This window comes from Sardina pilchardus, chromosome 11 (genome assembly GCF_963854185.1).
Source record: "Sardina pilchardus chromosome 11, fSarPil1.1, whole genome shotgun sequence".
NCBI classification, from domain to species: Eukaryota; Metazoa; Chordata; class Actinopteri; order Clupeiformes; family Clupeidae; genus Sardina; species Sardina pilchardus.
Window position 1 is genome coordinate 6,215,029 of NC_085004.1, and position 22,414 is coordinate 6,237,442.

The window sequence follows — 22,414 nt, forward strand, 5'->3', positions numbered from 1 at the left end:
ATTCACACGCATAGATAAACACACTTCCACGGATTACACACACACACACACACATGCGCACACATGCACATTCACACACACAGACAGACACACACACACATCTTTTTATACAAGCAAACTCACACATGCACACACTCATATACACATGAGCTGCAAGAGTATAGGAGATATATACATACAGTATGCACAAATCGGAGATACAGGAAAGTTGACAAGCGTAATTTGTTTTGGAGAGAATGTGCAGAACTGAGCGGCGGTCATATTGTGCACCGCTATGCGGTGCATCTAGTTAACACTCCTGTACAGTAGGTGGCAGTATACGCAACATTAAAGGATGTAATCTGCCATTAATCAGAAGAAGAGGAACTCTATCCACTAGGACAGTGCGTGGTGGTGGGGGCGATATTTCACAATAGAACACCAAACAAGAGGTGGTTAAGTATTTTCGACCCCGTGGACTATTTTTGATACAAGCCGACTGTACTGTAGCCTATCTGGCTGTAACACCATCCTACCAGACGTAATATGCGTAATTTTGCGAACCTCTCACCGTTTTACAACAGGAACGTTAACCCCATACTTTGGACCAAAGATCATAGAACGAGCCCTAGAATCTTTGCTTTGGACATTTCACCTCTTGTGCTACCTAGCAACGAGTGGATGTATCTCAGGACCATGTTTTTTTTGTTTGTTTGAACGGATCTCTTGCTCTGCTCTAGAATATTTGCTTAGCCTACCGACGTTTTGCTAACTTTAAATATTTTCACCCGACTGTTAAGGCAGTCCAACGATGATAACAGATAATACAGAAATGGACACATTTGACGCAGAAGAAGACTATATTGATACACCGACGGCAAACAACGTTAACGTTAAACCTGCTGGCGTGAAATCAACTGTTCGGTCTGCGGATGTGACAGAGGAAGAATTAAACACACTGGAATTAGTAAAATCAATTTCTCAGGCTAAATTAACAGAAAATACACTGAAGCAAACACGATGGGCTGTGAGGTGCTTAAAAGATTGGTTGGAACAACAAGAAATGAAAGTCGACTTTGCAAACATTTCGAAGGAACAATTTAATCTGATATTACGTCAATTTTATGCATCTATTCTTAATTCAAACGGTGAATCCTACAGTATTAGCAGCTACGTGGGACTACGCTCAGGACTATTAAGGTATCTTAATGACCCTCCACTGAACCGATCTTGGAATATAATGAAAGACCCTGAGTTCAGGTCCTCAAACAATGTGTTCCTCGGACTCGTTAAAACAATGAAACGGGATGCTAAAGACAAGATCAGCCACCCTACGTCAATCTCTCCATCAGATTTGAAAATAATCAGTGAATCTCATGCATGTAACCCTAGCCATCCAAGAGGCCTCGTAAATAAAGTATGGTTTGATATTCAACTTCATTTCGGATGGTTAGGTAAAGAGGGAAACCGAATGTTAACGAAAAATTCATTTGCATTTAATACCGACGAAATAGGAAGAAAATATTGCACTCTGGCAACAAAAAATCGTAAAGGCATAACAGAGAAGGACATTGAGGACAATCGCAGGCGTATGTTTGCCAGGCCAGGAGATCCACTGTGCCCAGTAGCATCGTTAGAGAAGTACATTCACAAGATGCCATCAAATCCACCAGCCTTTTATTTGCATCCCAAAATGAATGCCTTTGAAGTAGACTCAGTGTGGTACATCACAAGTCCCCTTGGAGTCAATCACATCGCCTCGATGCTATCACGGATATGCAAAGAGGCTGGAATTGAACAGACATACACCAACTGTTGCTTTCGAGGGACAAAAGTTAACCCCCCGCCTGATGTTGCCCTTCAGTCATATGAGAGTCTTTCTGTCAATGGACACAGGTAAGCCAGGTTAATGTTGTACTCTACTGAAACAATGGGTTTATTCGTAGGCCTATTCATTTGTGTTTGACAAATGCCAACATTGAAATTGTCTTTATAACACAGAGAGACAGAGACAGAGACAGAGAGAGAGAGATATACGAGTCCCATTCATTGAGTTCCCGTAACAATATTAATGTAAAGTTGATGATTAACTCTTTGTTAACAGCGTATTGTAGGCTACATTCCTAGGATAGTAATACACTTGGAACCACTGTGAAGAACCTAAATAGCCTACTAGCTCATCTTGTAATATATTGTGTAGTCTTTAAGCTAACGTTACATTTGCTAGATATCATACCTGTTGCTGCATCATCGTTGAAGTTGTTTGAGATTGTATTCCGTATTCCAATGGGGTCTAAGCCTTTGTAGGCTATCCTACTTTTTACCTGCATTAAAGTGTATAGGCTACCTATGTAAGCTATCCTACCACTGTAGTTGAACTTCATAGGCTAGGCTACTAACCAAAGTGTCAGCGCTTGCAACTCGTTTAGAGTTGGCAACTTCATTTCAGTCTTTTATTCTAATAAATGAAGAGTTTGCCTATAGGCTATTTTCCAAAACAGGCTAGGCCTACTATCCACAATTGTAATGCATTTTCATAAATCACTTTTTAAATGTGGGGTTCCAAGTAATTTCAGTGGAATTCTAATTGGGTTATTGTTATATCTATTCTTTAATGTGTCATACAGTATGTTGTCTTTTTAACTATTATTTTTTTTTTTTTCATTTCAAGTTTATTGTCATATACTCATAAAAAGAATTTAGAAGTAATGAGATTCGTTGTGCTCAAGCGTCCAGAAATAAATTAGAAACAAACAAAAAAATAGATAAGAAGAAAAGTGCCATCTTAAGGGGGTTTCCCAGGACGGTTCAGCATCCTGATGGCTTGAGGGTAGAAACTGTCCTTGTATCTGCTGGTGCGGGTCCTTAGACTCTTGTATTGTCGGCCTGAAGGTAGGAGGGTGAAGAGATGGTGGCTGGGATGACTGGGGTCAGAAACTATACGCTTGGCCTTTCTTCTGCAGCGCTGACTGTAGAGGTCCTGGATGGATGGTAGCTCAGTCCTTGTAATACGCTGTGCTGATCTGACGACTCTTTGTAGCGCTTTTTGATCCTGGGCAGTGCTGTTACCATACCATGTAGTTATGCCACCAGTTAGAATGCTCTCTATTGTACAGCGGTAAAAGTTGGTCAGTAACTTGTGGTCCATGCCAAATTTCCGCAGACGTCGCAGAAATAAGAGCCGCTGTCTTGCTGTCTTGGTGATCACACCTATATGGTGTGTCCAGCTCAGATCCTCACTGATGTTAATGCCCAGGAATCTGAAGCTTTTGACTCTCTCCACTGCTGCACTCCCGATGTGAATGGGTGCGTGTTCTTCTCCCTGCAGCCGCCCAATCCACTATCAGCTCCTTGGTCTTTGTTACATTGAGCAGTAGACTGTTATCCTGGCACCAAGATGTCATTGCTGCCACCTCTGCTCTGTAGGCACACTCATCACCATTCTTGATGCAGCCGATTATGGTGGTGTCATCGGCAAACTTAATGATGGTATTGGAGCTGTCAGTGGCTGCACAGTCACATGTGTACAGTGAATACAACAGAGGGCTTAACACACAACCCTGTGGAGCACCAGTGCTGAGTGTTAGACTGGAGGAGGTGATGTTACCTAGCCGTAGTGCTGGGCGGTATACCGGTTCACACCGAATACCGGTGTATATTTTCGTTATGATATGAATTTTTAATATACCGCCATACCGGTGTAATTGATTACACTGTGGGCGGAATGCTGCGTCGCGCGTCATTGTTTCAGACGGGACCCTTTTCAGGGTTGCGCTTCTAAACACACATGGAGAAAGTTAACAGTGGAGCCTGTAACACATGACACCTCACGTTTTCCCTTTAACAATGATGCAGAAGGCTTATTTGTTCCTTTGGTAAGGGATTTATTTACGGGTGTTGCACAGAATACCTTAAATTGTTCCCCTAGTTAAAGAAAGCGCCACTAGTCTTAATAACCTACATTGAAAGGGATTTTCCAGTAGGCAAAAAAAAAAGATTGTTCACTGCTGTAACTAGCTAGCTGGCTAGTAGGTGAACCCACCGAACACAGGAAAGCTTTATGATCTTATAATTCATCTTACCTTAATAACATTCGCTGAAATTATCCAAGTAGCAAGTAAAGCATGTTACAGACATGAACTGGACAATACTAGCTAGTTAGTTAGTCATGATCTTGACTGTCATCAGTGCCCTGAAATGAACTTTTGTGTTTACATTTTGCTTAGCGAACTGTAACTTGATAGGCTAACAAGACATCCACGTGAATTCTGTAAACGTTAGCCTACCACTAAAGTTATGTGTAGAGCTCACAATAACAACACGGCATGACTCTGATGGGCCTATCTGACAGAGTAGGCATATTAGCGGAGCAGTCTCTTCACTTAGTCACACTTGTTTTATATTTCCTTTTTATATTTACTTGAAAACAGTGTACTTGGGCTTGAACTTGAAGCATAAGTATTTGCACTACTTTTTGTGTAGGTTTGTTCAATTTGCATAGTAAAAGTTCTGTATTTTGACTGCAATTGCCCATTAGAATCATGAGTGCCTCTTTGTAGGCCTAAACAGCATCATGGCCATGCAACCTGTAATAGCCTACTACTACTAGTGTGGAATTATTTTACAATATTCACTCATCATGACAGTAAAATAGGCCATCCTAAGTCAACTGCAGCAATTCCTTGGTCAACCCATAGAAAATGTTGCGAACACCTGATTATGCATGGAAAAAAAAATACCGTCATATACCGTGAAACCGTCAGAATTTTGAAAAATACCGTGATATACATTTTTGGCCATACCGCCCAGCACTACCTAGCCGTACTGCCTGTGGCCTGCCTGTTAGGAAATTTAGTATCCAGCTGCACATGGAGGGACTGATGTTCTGGGCCCGTATTCACAAAGCATTTTATTTTACCACTAAGAGTACTCCTAAATCGCGCTAGAAGATTTTAGTTAGGAGTTTTCCCTTAAAAGTTATTCACAAAGCCTTTCAGACCTACTTTTAGTAAGGAGAAACGCCCACTCCTAAACTAAAAGTGAGTCTTCGTTGCTATGGTTGACGTCATTACTCATGCACGAGCTTGATGAAAGTGACCACCTTGATTGGCTGGTGATTATAACGCGGGAATGATGGCAAACCTCCCCTACAATGACGAGTTGAGTGACAGGTGTTAGGTCTTAGCTGGTGAGAATGCGTGCGCTATGTCGGGCTGTGAAGGATGGAAGATGATGAATAGGCTTAGCCTTAATGAATAAAGAGTAAAGCAAGCCTAGGCTTAAAGAAACACTATGGACTGGAGCAGTAGGCCTATCTTTGCAACATGTTTTAAATTAATCTGTATGAAAACACGTAGCCTATATTTGCAAAGAGGAGAAGCGATTTAATTTAATTAGGCACAATGCAACGTTACATTTAGTTTATATGCAATGGTGGTTTTGGTTGTCGGTGGCATTATTGCATTTGCATCCTTAGTTGCAATGCACATTTATTCCCTTGCATGACAGCGAGCTCCTGCACTGCACGGTCATTTCAAAACATTGCGACGTGAAATGCCACTAAAAGCGGGTTGTGAATAGGTCTTAGTGAGTTAGAAGTCCTCTCGAGTTCTTTTACGCTGTCCTAGACTTAGGAGCTACTTTTAGGCTTAAAATGCTTTGTGAATAACTTTTAGTGAAAAAAATTAGGAGTCATAAAGTTAGGAGTGACACGCCCATTATTTTTAGGAGTTCCTCCCTAAATTCGCTAGCCTGGATGCCAGACCGAAGTTTAGCCCCGCCTCCATTCTTTTTCTGCAGGGAACTTCGGTCTGGCATTGCTCCGTTCAGCTGCTATTCGAGATACACTTCGGCCCGGACCAATCACATTTCACAGGGCGGGCTTTATGTGATGATTGACATATGAACAGCAGTGACGTTCACGGCTGCATGCGTCCTCGTTCAACGAGTTAGGTGTGAGACCATGTTCGCTTAGGTTGATTTTGATCGCTATGGCTATGAATGCATAATTTGTTCATGCAGTTTGGCCTTTCGTTTATCTTAGCTATTGAAACGGAGGTTTTATCACGGATTCGCACAACTATTTCTGAACACGAGGATATGTGGGAAAACTTCAGTTTCACTTTCACCCAGTTAAAACAGCATGTTTGGGTGATGTTGTTCCCGTTTGTTTAAAAATGTCTGTTTGCTCGTTGGGTTAACGACACACTTCCCCAGCTGTTCATTGCATATACAGTTTGAAGGAATTATTTTTAAAAACGAAGGAGGATGTTTTCCATAGCCTACCCTGCTACATATTTCTGTCTTCAGGGTCCCCGCGGGTCCTTAAAAAGTCTTAAAAAGTCGTATTTATTTTTTTGGATTTTCAAGGTCTTAAAATGTCTTGAATTCTAGAATTTCCGATGAGGAGGTCTTAAATTTCATGTCGTGCCGAGTCCGTTTCGTCAGCTTTGTGAATGTAGACACACTCAAATATTGTGGGTGTTACAATATAACAACACAGTAAAAAGTAGCGTGTGCGTTCCTACAGACGGAGATAGTGTTTCAGAGTGGCAGACGCGAGCCAAGATTTTTAAGAATGCGACTGAAAAATATTTGAGGTTGCAATGGTGCACCTGACGCTTTTCGGGCGAGAGCATACATTTATTTTGCCTGTTTTCATTGTAGACTATGCGTGCAACTTTACCAAACAATATAGAAGTAAACCTCCTCGGCTTGGCCCTCTCTCTTTCTCTCTCAATGGACACCCACCCCTCGACATGCACATTTAATCCAAATAAAACACAATCGTGAAAAAAGCAATGACGACTAGCTAAATTATTATGAAATCCGGTTAGCATCATAGCATGCTGCACATTTTATTAAAACTCTTGCATTCAAGTTGAGTGATCATCTCATCACCAATGTTTTCTAACTCCAAGACTAAAAGGACCTGTCCCAAGGAGAAAAAGTATCAGCCTACCTTGATACTTAAACACATGTGGGGGAAACTGAACAGTCCAACCAGTAGACTATGATAAGCTAGCTAACTATGCTACTTTGTTTACAATATTTTGAGGCATCAATCAGACAGCTGAATTAAAGAGGTAGGCCTAGAGTTGTAATACAAATAGTAGGCTATATAATCTGCATAAAGTGTGCAGTCATGAATATCAGAAATTTCAGTATATAGAAAGTAAAGGGGAAAAAATGGGGGGGGGGGGGTGGTTATTTAGTTTGAATGATTATATATATAATGTGAATGATTTTTTATCAAATATGTTTATAAAAAAATCATTCACATTATATGAAAGGAGTGCGATAAAAATGTGACCTTTTGCTGTTAGAAAGCTATGCAATGAAAAATGTGGGTGCTCCTAAATTTTGTGCTGGTGCACCTGAAAAAAAAAGTTAGGCGCACCAGTGCAACCAACGCAAAAAGTTAGTCGGGAGCCTTGTCCATTTTTTAACTGTGTTTAACTTGTAATTTGCAACTTGATTTGTTTACACACTGTTTGTACGTTATTTACAGCAGTATTGTTGTAGTATTGAGAAGGCAGTTGCCTGACGTGCACTATTTGCACTGTCACTCAAATACAAATGTGCTTTGGTAAACTGAACAGCCTAGAGCGTACTTATATATATATATTTTTGCTGTGGTAATGGTCTTAATTTTTATTCTTAGAGGTCTTAAAAAGGTCTTAAAAGTCATTAAATTTGTTGATAAAAAATGTGCAGATACCCTGGTCTTAGATTTCGCAGATACTGACAGCCAATAACTTGTTCTGTTTGGTTTGGTCTATCCAATGAGTGCAGAGCTATCCCCCCCGCACTGTATCGGTTGAATCACGCCCCATAATCGCAGCTGAATGGAGCAGTTTCAGACTCATATTCTGATAAGAATTGAGTATGACGTCGTCAGGCTATAAATTCGCCAGTTAGGAGCTACTTTTAGCCCTACAATTCTTTGTGAATACGGGCCCAGGTCTTGCAGTTTCATGATGAGCCTAGATGGTATTATGGTGTTGAAGGCGGAGCTGAAGTCGATAAAGAGCATTCGTACATACGTGTTGTTCTGATCCAAGTGAGAGAGAGCAGTAATACTATGTTTTACACAATGGTAATTTCATCCATGGAATTACATTTTCTAGTTGATTATTGTTGATTGAAAATCGCCCCAGAGTTATGAGTTTCCAATTGAACACGGCCAGCAGCCACACTGCAACATTGTTAACGCTGATCTGGCGTTCCTTATGGAGTCAGAATAATTTGTTGCAAATTCGACATCAGTATTCTATCCTTCCCCCCTCTGTTGACTGATATTACCAGAGCTAGGGATGCACCGATCCGACTTTTTCAGTCTCAATACCGATACCGATGCCTGGGCTCTGCGTATTGGTCGATATCCGATACCGATCCGATACCATTGTTAATTAATAAACTGTATACCTCACCATGTGGAAAAGACTAAAAGCATCAGGCTTGACTTAAACATTCTTTCCCTAACTAAACATTACTTTCCTAAGAAAATATCTAACAAAATAACACGATATAAAGGTAATGTATTATTATTATTATTATTATTATCATCATTATTGATTACATTATTACTAGTATCAAAAATAAACAGTTGTGCACCAGCAGCAACTTGGAACAGCATTCAAATTCAAGTTTACAGTTATTACTAAATTATAAATCTAGCTAGGTGACATGAAACTCAGCAAATGCATAATTTTCTCCCATCAAAACAATTTTGCAGATAAAAATCCCATATTAGTGACATACATTGAAACACCCCTGCCAAAATGGTGTCACCCGCAAAACCCCTCTATTTACTCATAGTGGTAGGTCCCGCAGTTTCCCCACAATAAACTAATTAGTTCACACGGAGTTTGAATGGTGGTAAACGGTAGAAGTTGTACGTTTTATCTAATAAATGAGAAGTTTTTAACAGCCAATTTGAACATTTGCATGTCTTGATACCAAGAACAGTTTATACAGATATGAGATGAAAACAATGTGTTTAGTTTGAGTAGCCTATTTTGTGTTGACTACACATTAAACGTGTTGCCTAAATGCAACAAAACGCATGAAGATCGTAATTAATCTATGACAAATGGAGGTTAGTATAGACATTCTTTTGATCCTATGACATAAATTTGGTATCTGTATTTATCCCATCAGTGAATTTAAACACTCAGAGCACACAGTGAGGTGATGACACACTCTAACCCGCAGCAGTGAGCTGCTGCTACAGCGGTGCTAAATGGCTGGTTGCGCGTCATGGCTCAGCCTTTTTTAAAACTTAATTAAATTCGGATCGGCCCATGGATCTGCTCATGTTTTCCGATCCCCGATCCAGCTATTTTGTTCATATAGGGGCCGATATCCGATCCAAATATCGGATCGGTGCATCCCTAACCAGAGCCCATCTACAGCTTAATATTGCAGTGTATACTATACACTGTGGGTGTCGCAATTTACCGGTGTTATGATAACCGCGATGATAAAATATGAAAATATGAATATCATATAAATAATGTAATGTATGTATTATTATAAGGATATTATCGTATGACACAATCGTTTTTAAGTAAATAGGCTTTCTGTGCTTGTTGTCTCTCTCTCTCTCTCTCTCTCAAAAGTCACACACGCAACTGTGGTCGGTGTTTGTTGACATTTATTCCTGCACGCTCTGGGGCCTATTGCACAAAACTAGGATAAGGGATTAACCCGGGATATCTTGGCTATCCTGGCTCAATTTATCTGTGATCCAGTTGCACAAAAGCGGGATAGGGGGCAGCAGGATATGTTATGGTATAAGTTACCATGGCGATTTATTCTGTGGAGCTAGCCTGCTCCTGACCAGGCTTACAGCCAAGATAAGTTGATTCTAATGGTAATTACATTATCTGATTGGTTCAGCTAGCTGTCATTCAAATGAGACCTCCACGTGATTTTTTTTAAAGAGCTGTAGATTCCATTTACAGTGCCTATAGAAAGTCATCATACCCTTTTGAAATAGTTACTTTTTTTGTCTTACAGCCTGAAATCAAAACCCATTTTAAAAAAAATCTTTTCCAGTTTTATTAACAAATTTAGCTGTACAACATCAAAATAATGAAAAAAAAAGTAAACAGTTCTGAAAATTAATAAAAAATGAAAAACTAGAATAACAGGGTTGGAAAAGTCATCATACCCCTGACTTAATACTTTGTAAAGCTTCCTTTTGCTTTCATTACAGCCATCAATCTGTTTGGATATGTCTCTATTATAGCTTTGCACACCTAGATAGGGGAATATTTGCCCAATTTTCTGTACAGAAATGTTAAAATTTAGTAAAATTCTGTAGGGAATGGTGATGGACTGCTCTCTTCAAGTCAATCCACATATTTTCTATAGTATTTAAGTCAGGGCTCTGACTTTGCCACTCAAGGATATTCACCATCCTATCCTTAAGCCACTGCTTTGTTCTTTTGGCAGTATGTTTAGGATTATTGTCGTGTTGGAAGGCGAATGACCTCCCCATCCTCAGCTGTCTAGGAGAGGGACGCAGGTTTTCCTTAAGAATGTGGGTGTACTTGGCAGCATCCATTTTCCCTTCTATCCTGACCAATTGCCCAGTTCCCGCTGAAAAGAAACATCCCCACAACATAATGTTGCCCCCATCATGCTTCACACTAGGTATGGTGTGTTTTGGGTGGTGTACTGTGTTGGTTTTCGCCAAACATTGCGCTTGGAGTTCAGTGCAAAAACACATCTGGAATATTCTGCTACCATGTGGAAAAAGCTTATATGGTCTGATGAGACTAAGATCGAACTTTTTGGAGACTAAGATTGAAGTTTTTGGACTGAGCTCCAGGCGCTAACCAAACACAGTATACACACCCAAACACACCCAAAACATACCATACCTACTTTGAAGCATGGTGGGGGCAACATTATGTTTTGGGGATGTTTCTCTTCAGCGGGGACTGGGCAATTGGTCAGGATAGAAGGGAAAATGGATGTTGCCAAGTACACCAAAATTCTTGAGGAAAACCTGCGTCCCTCTCCTAAACAGCTGAGGATGGGGAGGTCATTCGCCTTCCAACACGACAAAAATCCTAAACATACTGCCAAAAGAACAAAGCAGTGGCTTAAGGATAGGATGGTGAATATCCTTGAGTGGCAAAGTCAGAGCCCTGACTTAAATCCTATAGAAAATATGTGGATTGACTTGAAGAGAGCAGTCCATTGCCATTCCCTACAGAATTTGACTAAATTTTAACATTTCTGCACGGAAAATTGGGCAAATATTCCCCTATCTAGGTGTGCAAAGCTATAATAGAGACATATCCAAACAGATTGATGGCTGTAATGAAAGCAAAAGGAAGCTTTACAAAGTATTAAGTCAGGGGTATGATGACTTTTCCAACCCTGTTATTCTAGTTTTTCATTTTTGATTAATTTTCAGAACTGTTGACTTTTTTTTCATTATTTTGATGTTGTACAGCTAAATTTGTAAATAAAACTGGAAAAGATTGTTTTTAAAATGGGCTTTGATTTCAGGCTGTAAGACAAAAAAAGTAACTATTTCAAAAGGGTATGATAACTTTCTATAGGCACTGTATATATTATTTGCAACATGCATTTACTCGCAAAACACAGCAGAATGTCTGCCTAATACCATATGGATGTCATTTAAATTATGGTGGCCTTATAATTAATAACATAGCCAACTCGTTGTTTGCTTCTTTTTTGACAGATGTTTGATGAATAGGCTGCTGTAGTAGTTGATTGGAAGTGGAGGGGACATTTTTCGAAGGTGTTTTGAACTAATTCGGCTTTTAAGACATATCAAGATACTTTGTGCATCTTTGCGGTGGCAAAGCGCTTCCTAATGACGTTGCGTGCCGAGACAAGGAAGCTCTCACACACGTGGGTGCATACGTAAATTTGCATTCAGTTGATCTGCCACACCTACTCCCGCTATGTAACAGAAATAATCATGATCCCCCATCCAAAAAAGTAAAACTTTACCTCGTTGTTAGTCTATATCAAAAGCGGTTGTTTACTTTGTGTGCAAGACGCTATTTTTCGCGTCTTTTTTATTCCAACCGCGAGTTATTGGGGGAGAAACGAGAACGCGCACATACACCGGATAACTTACACCTGGCTTGATGAATCCGTGTCTGCTCATCCTGGATTGGTCTTTGTGCAACCAATTCAGCCGGTATGCTCTTGTTTAGGATTCAGTGATCGCGGCTCAGTAACTTATCCCGGATGTCTTAATTCTGCTTTTGTGCAACGGGCCCCTGGTAAGGCTGGCTGCTAACTTATAGCGTCGCAAGTAGGCCTATAGCAATATGCAATCAGCTTTTTTTCCCTAGCCAAATAAGTGCTTTATGGGAATATTTTGGGCTCAGAAAGAAGAACGGCATCTGGTACTGGAGGCCCCGGTATGCAGAGTGGGTGTGACACGCACGTTGAGCGCGCAATGTTTTGCTTGTCTACAGTTAACGTTAGGTTACAATTTCAACAGTTGAACTGCACAGTTAGCCTACAGTTTGGACAGCTACAGTCAATGGTGCTGAAGTAGGCTATGCAATAAATCAACATTAAATTCGGACCTGGAAATTGTAGACCTGGAAATTGTAATTATTTGTGGACCTGGAATTGTAACTTGCCGATGATCACAAAGTCCACCAAACGCTCAAAAATGCATTTCCAGGGAAGTCAGGCTTCTCGGGGAGTGAATGGGCAGGGGGTTGTACCAAGCAAAATATTTTATCTAACACTCTGAACGTGGCAAGAACTCATTGTGCGATATTGATTGTCGCGATTGGAGAGGAAGAGTTTCAAGTTCAGGGATGCGTTGACGTTAGTGTTGGCAGGTGAAGTCAAGAGCCAAGGCAAGTTGCAGCTCAAATTCTCGTAGGCTATATTTGTGAGCAATACAGTCGGTACCTATTTGTCCTATTGTGAATAACCCTACAGTCACACAGGCTACAAGAGACAGCGACAAAACGACAGGCTGCCGTTCATTTTCAATGGGAGTGAACGTTTGCCAGCAACAAGCGACGAGCTTGCCGCTGCCGCGAGCAAGGCGGGGCCAAAATAGACAAGAGGGCTGGGCTACTTTATGCAAATGTTGAGCGCAGCAACAAAGCGACTGCCAATCGGAGTGAAGGAAGCGTGACATTCCTTGTTTGAAAGTAAAGTTGACAATTGTATCCAAGATGGCGGTGCTAACTAATCGAAGGCAGTATTTCTGTACTAACAAGTAAGTTCAGGGTTTGTTGCCTTATATTTTGCTACTTTTAGTGAGGAATATGAACTTTAAAATCCCAAAAGCCAGGTTTTGTAGTCAAAAAAATATATCTGAAGGTATGTATGAGCTATCGGTCAGCCACCTAGCACGTAGCAATCGTTAGCCGTCAATCACTCGCGAATCACCTCCCCACTCAACGGGACGTTGGTGGAGTTGTCGCCGTCTCTTGTAGCCTGTGTGACTGTAAGGTTAAACCGTAATGTGGAGTTAGGTTCTGCTTGTGACTTCCTCTTGTTTGAGTTGTGTATAGGCTACGTTGTAGCTAGATAGCTCGCTATATAACGCCTGGCTACATTATGCTATGTTTACTTGAATTGTAAAAGCCATTTGATAGTCTTCTCCACCAGCGGAGATTCAAAATAAAACAGCAATAAAACAGCAAGGCCGATGAAATAGGCCTACCGCCTGTGGAATAGCCACAGAGAAATAACTAGTAGGCTACCAAATAGCCCATTTAAACTTCCTCCAAACAAAGTGAACTGCCAGGGGGGTATTCCATCAACCTCGCTAAAGGCTAAACCTGGCTCATTTCGATAAGCTTCGCTAATTTTAGTGAGAGTTCCATTCCATTAGTGGTTTACCTGAATCCCAGCTAAGTAACCATGGGAATTTATGCCACAGAACTAACCTGGTCGGTGGCAGGCTATCATGTTTTGCGTGTTCTCGGGTTCGGTTCCCATGCGATGAAGTTACACATTAATAATGCCATGTTGTTATACTCTTTCATGAAAGGCATGTCACTATTGATAAAGGGTCATGCACATTAGACTTGTTCAGTGACAATACAGTAGCCTACAGGCTGTCAGTGGGCTGTGCAAGCCAGTAGCCTATAGCCTAATTCTGTAGCCTTTATACTAATAATTAAAACCGCTTCATGTAGTCTATTGATTAGGTCTATAGCTAGTTCATGGATATCAAATCAACTGTGTACTACACAAATTAAATATTAAATGACAAATTGAAAGCCAATAGGCCAATTGCATTTCAGATGCAAGATTTTCAGATTTCAGATCCTAATTATATTTCACAAACACTTTGGCAGAACTATGCTTATGGGAGACAATAGGTCAGCCTAAATTAGGCTACATTCATACTGATTTATTTTATGACCACCGAAAAAACACACACACGCACATATGCCTTTACATTGCTGTATTTTATTTTCATAGTATCAACAACACTTATCTACAGATGGTACGGGTTGAGAATGCTCCTTTCTTTGCCGCACATCGGGAATCCTGAAGGTTCGGGACTTTGTAATTAAAACTGCAACCGCAAGGGGGCAACATAAGACCGCCCTAATAACATGAAGGTTCGGCTCATGCCGGAAAACACGGAAAAACCCTGGTGACAAGCAGAGAAAAGAGACATGACACTCAGCATGTCAGATTGCAGTTGCAGAGTTCTCGAATGTTTTACAGCCTACCTCACAGCTCTCTCACGCGACGTAGCCTATAACTCAGTCAGTCCAGCAGAGATGCCAGAGCAACGTTTTGGTCAATGGAGAGGGAGAGAAATGCTCCGCATATCCGTCTCATTTAATCATTAAAATGAAGGTGATGACTGGCGAAATTAATAAAACGACGTTTCAATAAACCATTGTTGAAATTAATGAAAATCGCCTTTAGGCCTATCAGAAGGAAATAGCCTTCAATTCAACCTGAAAGACTAGATAGGCAACCTTAGATTAATTAATTAATTCGTTACGGTTACAAGACCGCATTTCCGTGAATAGGCTATTATTGTCAAGGCGAAGACGAAAGAGATGGACAAGATGGACATTTAGGCTACATTTATATGCTAGGAATACTTAGAAATGTGTATAGGCTATTTTAAAACGGAGGCATGTTCATTTTAACCGGCGACGCTGGGTACATGTACTAGGGCTGTTGGAACGAATTTCAGTATTCGAATATAATTCGAATTTGTAAAAAAATAATACTATTCGAATATTAAAATTATAATTCGAATGTGTTTTTTTTTTTCAAGCGTTGACTATATTTAGCAAACGACAGCTTTAGGTGCTGCTGAGTCTATGTCCCTCCTCCTTTTTTTTTCAGCGCTTCGGTCAAGTGTTTATTGTTGCTATGTTACCAAAACCGTCTGACAGTAAGGCCAGCACGTCTTTTTGGAATGTTTGCCTAATGCTAGCTAACTAGCCAACTAGCCAACGAGCTAACTGTAAACAAGTCAACTACGATGTTATAGTGGCAATGGCAAAGGCTAAGCCAGTTTTTACAGTGTGAGTAGATAGAAAAATAGTAAATATTAATAAGTCAAAATTGACCATTAAATATTCGAATTTAGAAAAATAATAATGAATGAAATTCGAATGGGATAATGGAGGAAGATTGACAGCACTAACATGTACCCAGCACTTGTTATCACAGATTTTGTCCCCACCACTTTTGACAACTGAAAATAAAATGTATTTAACAGAAATCTCTTTAATACATGGCATGTATTACATGCTTATGCTCTTCACTTTACTTATAACCGTAGGCTACATGCATGGAGAAGATTGCGCATTTTGTAACATTGTAACAATGGATGGTCAGATATGCGATAGGGCAGTGAGGGTGATTCATTGTAACCAGGGGGTCAGGATTTGGAGGGTTAGCTTCAGCCAGTTAGCATGGCATTTGGCCGCCGACATCTTTGAAAAAATGGCGTTCCAAGGTTGCAACATATCCAGCACCAGCTCATGCACGAGACAGCTCATAGCACGAGCTGTCTCAGCTCATGCACGAGTTTCGAGTTGGGCACGAGCTTCGTCGCGCGTCCATGTTGATTACGCATTCCAGAAGACATAAATAAAATGACTGACGACTTGAATTAAGTTACCAATACTTGACTTAATGCCTGTGGATTAGACTGTATCATTATACCAGGCTTTGTGAATGAAAGAAAAAAGCAAATGTTGTTCTAATAGGTTACTATTATTTGCATTAGACTATGTATGAGTTGGCAAGGTATGATGAGACATTTTAGGAAATGCGAAGCAATTCTCTAAACCCAATTATTAACCTACTCGCTGTCGTTTAGGCTATGAAAACTATTTTAAAACGCTCAGCTGCAGACCTGTAGCCTATAACAACGCAGCATTGGGGGTCACAGCCTACAGTAGATAACGGTAAAAGTTTCCGACAGTGACAGCAGACTTAAAATGCATGCTGCTCGAAACACAATACATGGATGCACGCTTCTATCGGTGAGCCTATAATATGCGTTGGCTTCATTACGTCTGCCTGCAAATGTAGGTTTAAGCTGCAAATTCACACTAGGTGCAGCACAAATAGCATATCAGGTATCACAAGTTTCTTACATCCCATATCAACTTAAGAGTCATTTTCATCGGGTATACAGCCTATTGCACACATAACATCCTAGGCTACATACAGTCAGTTCAAAGCATTTACTGTGGGGATCATATTTATTTGTGTATGCTAACATGAATTCTTGCTCAATATTGACTCGCCATGTTTATTATATCATGACATATGAATATCACATTATAGGATTTCGAGACAAGGGGCAAACTTCTCCACCACCATCCCAAAATGTCATCTCAAATAATTAAATATATTTGCGCCTGTAACAATAGGTGCGCGTTCACGAACACCTTCTCTCACTCTCCAATCTTCATCAACGACGTACCTTACGTTGTCTCGTTGTAACATGGAACCTAATTGGCTCATTCTAGCTGGTGACGGAAATGAACACCCATGGAACGCCATTTTCTCAAAGATGGCTGCGGCCAATTTCAAACTTTTTTTGGCTGAAGTAGCTAGCCTAGCATGGGCCATTGAAATGAATGGGGGCGGGACTTAGTCCCTCTCTCCAGTTCTTATAATACCTCCATGGGCATGACACATGAGAAGTCCATGACAGCGCTATGCTAAAGCAGCATAACTAAGGCATGGTGGAGGGTAGTCAGCACCAGCACAGGTGTGGTCAGTAGCCACCATGGGACGCATGACTGGGGCACCAGTCACACAAGCCCACAGCAGAGGTGGTCCTTTCCAATAAGACCCTGAAGTGGTTGAAGTTCCACACTGCACCATACCTAACTATGGGAAGCACTAAGGAGATATGTTTTAAGCTTAGACTTAAAAATAGGAAGGGTGTCTGCTAATCAAATTGAGGGAGGAAGATTATTCCAAAGGAGAGGTGCGCGGTAACAAAAAGCTCTGCCTCCTACTGTAGATTTTGAAATTCTTGGAGTTACAAGAAGTCCAGTATTTTTGGACTAGAAGATCTTTAATATATGCGGGTGCCCTGCCATTTATGGCTTTGTATGTTAGAAGTAGAATTTTGAAGTCAATGCGACTTTTAACAGGTAACCAATGTAGAGGTTGGGGGAAATATGCCAGGATGGGGGAAATATGTTCACATTTTTTGGTTGTAGTGAGTGTGCGAGCAGCTGCCTTTTGTATAAGCTGTAAGCTTTTTAGACAGGTATTATTGCAGCTGGCGTATAGCGCATTACAATAGTCTAACCTGGAAGTGACAAAAGCGTGGATTAATTTTTCAGGACTTCCTTATCTTTGAAATGTTCCTTAAATGGAAAAATGAAGTTTTTGTGATCTGCTTTATGTGACTATTGAGTAGAAGTTCTTGATCAATTATAACTCCTAGATTTTTAACACTTGTGGATGAGGTCAATGAGAGATTATTATGTAACTTGTGATGTGGATAGGATGTCCCTAATCTTTTTAGGACCTAAAACCATAACTTCTGTTTCATCTGAGTTCAATAGCAGGAAGTTAGTAGTCATCCAATTGTTTATGTCTCTCAGACATGTGTTGAGTTTGGCTAGCGGGGTTGGTTCATCGGGCTTTATGGAAATATATAATTGTGTATCATCTGCATAAGAATGGAAATTAATGCCATGTTTTCTAATTATAGAACCTAGGGGAAGCATATAAAGAGAAAATAGTAGGGGCCCTAGTACTGAGCCTTGAGGCACTCCATATTGTACCATAGTCTGGGTGGATGGCTCATTATGGACCTGTACAAATTGTTGGCGGTTAGTAAGGTATGATCTAAACCAAGCAAGTGCAGAGTCTTTGATACCTATGGAATGTTCAAGCCTGTAAAGTAGTATGTCATGATCTATGGTGTCAAAAGCAGCACTGAGGTCAAGGAGGACTAGTATTGATGCCATATCCGTTATCAGCTGCAATGAGGAGGTCATTAAGCATTTTAACTAAGGCTGATTCGGTACTGTGATGGGCTCTAAAGCCAGATTGGTACAGTTATTGCATTTTGTTCATTTGTAAGAAGGCGCCAATTTGTTTGGATACTATTTTTTCAAGCATTTTTGACATAAATGGGAGATTAGATATAGGCCTATAGTTAGCTAGGATGTTAGGGTCAAGGCTAGGCTTTTTGAGTGATGGCTTGAAAACAGACATCTTAAACAGATGAGGAACATATTACTTGTTTGATTTAGCCTGTTACTCATGAACCCATATCAGATGGCTATATGGCACGCAAATTAAGCGTAATTTTTGAAGCTATCGATCTTGTGCGTCTTTGTCTCTTAGATTCTCGCAATATTTTGGCAATTCTATGCTTTTCCCGTTCATTTTTTTCTTTTTCATCAACTAAGCTCAGCAAGCTTGCTTTGTGCTGTCCGTGCGTGTCTGTGCGGCTCTGGGTTCGCTTGTCCTCTGAGTTCGTTCTTGACGACGGTTGTTAGGGGGCTGTAACCGGGGGCTGACAAACGGACTCCGTCGTTCTCAATGGGAGGAGACTGAAAAAAATTCAGTTTACTTTCCATCGTACGCACGCAGACTTTGTGACATTAGCCATCCTGTAACTTGCTGTAACTGGTCTGATAGATAGGTCACACAGAAATTTGACATTCGTGACATCGAGTTTTTTATTAGGCTTACTTGCCTCTAGGTAATGCTTTAGCCATAGACCATAGGCTACATAGCTTTTTCACTGATCTTGCTAATGACTTTCTGTCATGGTGGTCGTGCAGGCTGGACTGATAGTGGACTGGATAGTGGCCGATCACGTGAAAACCGTCCGATTCCGGTCATCAGTCGTAATTTGTTAACATTTATTTTTGTAATTTGTAATTTGTTAACATTTATTATTTTTATTATTTCACAATATATATTTTTTTCTTTAACTGCTTTTTCCCCCGACCCCAGTTCTAAACGATGACTGACCACTTAGGCAGCACTGTGGTCAAAGTTATTTAGAGAAGAGAGCTGAATTGCAAGTAAAGATTACTATCCATTTAACAATTGAAATTTAGTTGTCCATGTGTTTTCCACCCTACAGGTTCATGGATTTTCCTGGCCATTTCCTAGAGGTTTTTCAGGAGCTGAACAACCAGCGCGTCCAGAATCGTCTGTGTGATTGCATCGTCGCTGTGGGGAATCGGTACTTCAACGCACACCGCGCTGTCCTGGCGGCCAGCAGCTCCTACTTCCGCTCTCTTTTATGCAACTCAGACAGTAGCGTTGTCCAGCAGTATGTCGTGGGCCCTGATGGGAACATGAGACTCCTGCAGCTAGACTCAGGAGTAGTGACCCCTGAAGCATTCTCAACACTGCTGGATATGATGTACTCCTCAAAACTGCTGCTGGACATGTCCCACATGACAGACCTGCTGCTCGCGGCCTCATACCTGCACCTTACTGCAGTAGTCAAAGTCTGCAAGGAAAAGGTAAATTCAAACACTTTGCCCACGTCACAGGCTGCCACATCGAAACCCAGCCATCAGGAAGACGAGGCCAATGGCAGCTATAAGGTAGAGCAGCGGGTACCGTTGCAGGCTTCTGACAGACCTGCCCGGAAGCGGACCTGCCCAGAAAACTCTATGGTGGCTCAGGACCACAAGCAGCAGTACAGCCGCAAAGGCCGTCAGCACAAGTCGCCTGCAAATAAATGGCAGAAGTTTAACGGTGGCTCTGAAACAGTCAAGTCTTTGGCAGTGGTCCCTGCTGGTTCCTCTGAGCCTAACTTTACCCCTGTGTCAGAGAATGGCACTGCCTGTTTAGAGGTGTATGAGTTTGAGTATGAGGTGCCGCCTGAGGCCGAAAGCCCTAATCTTGAAAAAGGGTTGCAGACTGCTGAGGCCAGTGGATTAGTCCTTAAAGTTGAAGATGAGGAGACATCAATTGTAGCAATGAAATACGGAGGCAACATCTCACCAACAAGATGGGAGGCAGCAGAGTCTACTGTCCAGATAGATGTGAAGAACACATCTATAAACATTGCAGCTACTGAGGGACCATTGAAGACCACAGGCTGCAGTGAGGACCAATACACTACCAGCCAGCTACCCGACAAAGTACTCCACAGCAGACATAACATGACCATCTCTGAGACACAAGGGGCATTGCATGAACTAGGTGGAAGTCAAGGCGTGGGTGCTAACCAAAGCCTGGACTTGACTCAGCCTACCATTCCCAAAGTCAGCAAGGTAGGTAGGATTTCCAGGATGACTTCTAGTTCTAACTTGGCCACTGCTGTGGGAGAGGTCAGCAGGATCACACACAGCACTGAACTGGCAGCCTCCACCTCATCCATCTCAGTGGGGACAGGAGACGGTATCATCTTGCAGTTAGCAAAGGAAGGGTCGGGTGCTATCCTGAGGACTGTGGAGCAAAATTCCCTCAACCCCCTCAGACAGCCTTCAAGACGGACTACCAGAGCAATTAAGCCAAAATTACCAGGCTACTAACGCATTGTTTATTAGAATTGTTACTTGCGCTTCTGTGTTTCTGGAGCTTATAAGTTCCTGGCTGTGAAGACCCAGGTGGAATATATTGTTGTTCTTGTCTTAAGCTAGATAACTACTATAAAATGTGACAGACTTGTGCAGAGATTATGTTCCTACTGATTTTTTTGAGTGCGGTCTCTTGTTTATGACTTGACTGTAGATACAGAGGACAGGTTTTGAATGTGATGATATTTTATTACTTTTTGTTGCCTTTTTTTATCCAGTTGATAAAGTTGGACATTATTTCTTTACGGAACTCATTGATGAGTGTTTTACTGTTAATCAATGTTTATCATTATCATTATCATTATCATTATCATCATTATTATTATTATTATTCACTTTTCTAGGTTATTCTTGATGATATCCTGTTATTTGGTGTTTTTGAAATTTGTGTCACGGAAGTGTGCATTACATTTATTATTTTCAAGGTAAAACTTAATTCCTGTATAGCCTTGTTGACACCAGACCACATCTCAATTGAGATTGAGAATGGGTCTTGATTCACAACTTCCAGGGTTGGTGCATCAAACTCTTACCAAATTGTTTCAGAAGTGCAGCAGTCAAATATTTCTTGTAAATTAAGTTGTTTGTTATATTGACAATTACCTGTACAAATATTTTCACAGTTTATTAATAGTAATACACCAATAAAGTCTTAGCTGTTGTTTGAAAAGCATAATGAACAACAAGCTGTGGTGTTTTAATCAGCACATTTACACATATTTGCACCAAAATCTGAATCACTACACACATGCTCACATAAGCACATTCACGGTGGCAAAAAAAAGCTTATTTGAACTTTCATTATTACTTTTTCTGGAAGTTGTCCAGATCTTAACACCTGATTCACTCTGGATATGTGATGTGTGCATATACCTACCTATTTGGCTGACACTTTTACCAAAAGCAGCTTGCATGTCAAATATTACAAGGGCCAGTCTTGCCAGAGCAACTCTGGGTTAAGTGCCTTGCCTTGGGGCAGCCGTGGCCTACTGGTTAGGGCTTGGGTCTTGTAACTGGAGGGTTGCCGGTTCAATCCCCAACCACAGCTGAAGTGCCCTTGAGCAAGGCACCTAACCCCTCACTGCTTCCCGAGTGCCGCTGGTTGGGCAAGCAGCTCACTGCTCTGGGTTAGTGTGTGATTCACCTTACTGTGTGTTCACTGTGTGCTGTGTGTTCAGTAATTCGGTTAAATTCGGTAAAATTGGGTTAAATGCAGAGAAACAAATTTCCCTCACAGGATCAAAAAAGTATTCTATTCTATTCTTGCTCAATGGTGGCAGCTAGAAATTTAACTAACAACTTTTCTGGCCACTGCATGCTAGCCCAGTTCCTTAGCCACTATGCTCCCACCCATGTTAACAGGTTATAGCTTTCACACTGCTTCCTTGGGC

At 41.0% G+C, this 22,414-nt stretch overlaps 1 protein-coding gene across 1 annotated transcript; it reads left to right on the forward strand.

Moving 5' to 3' along the window:
* The first annotated feature begins 424 nt into the window (after positions 1-424).
* LOC134095537 (uncharacterized) lies at positions 425-21,679 on the forward strand. Its single transcript, XM_062549141.1, has 2 exons — positions 425-1,875; positions 19,571-21,679. Exons 1-2 carry the CDS (start codon positions 791-793, stop codon positions 20,976-20,978), a joined length of 2,493 nt encoding a protein of 830 aa, XP_062405125.1. The 5' UTR covers positions 425-790; the 3' UTR covers positions 20,979-21,679.
* The last annotated feature ends 735 nt before the right edge of the window (positions 21,680-22,414 follow it).

What these genes read in the sequence shown, in the direction of transcription:
- LOC134095537 (XM_062549141.1), top strand. Translation starts at nt 791, where the DNA reads ATGATAACAGATAATACAGAAATGGACACATTTGACGCAGAAGAAGAC. An exon ending in CTTTCTGTCAATGGACACAG is followed by an intron (nt 1,876 to 19,570) that starts GTAAGCCAGGTT and finishes TCCACCCTACAG; the next exon opens with GTTCATGGATTTTCCTGGCC.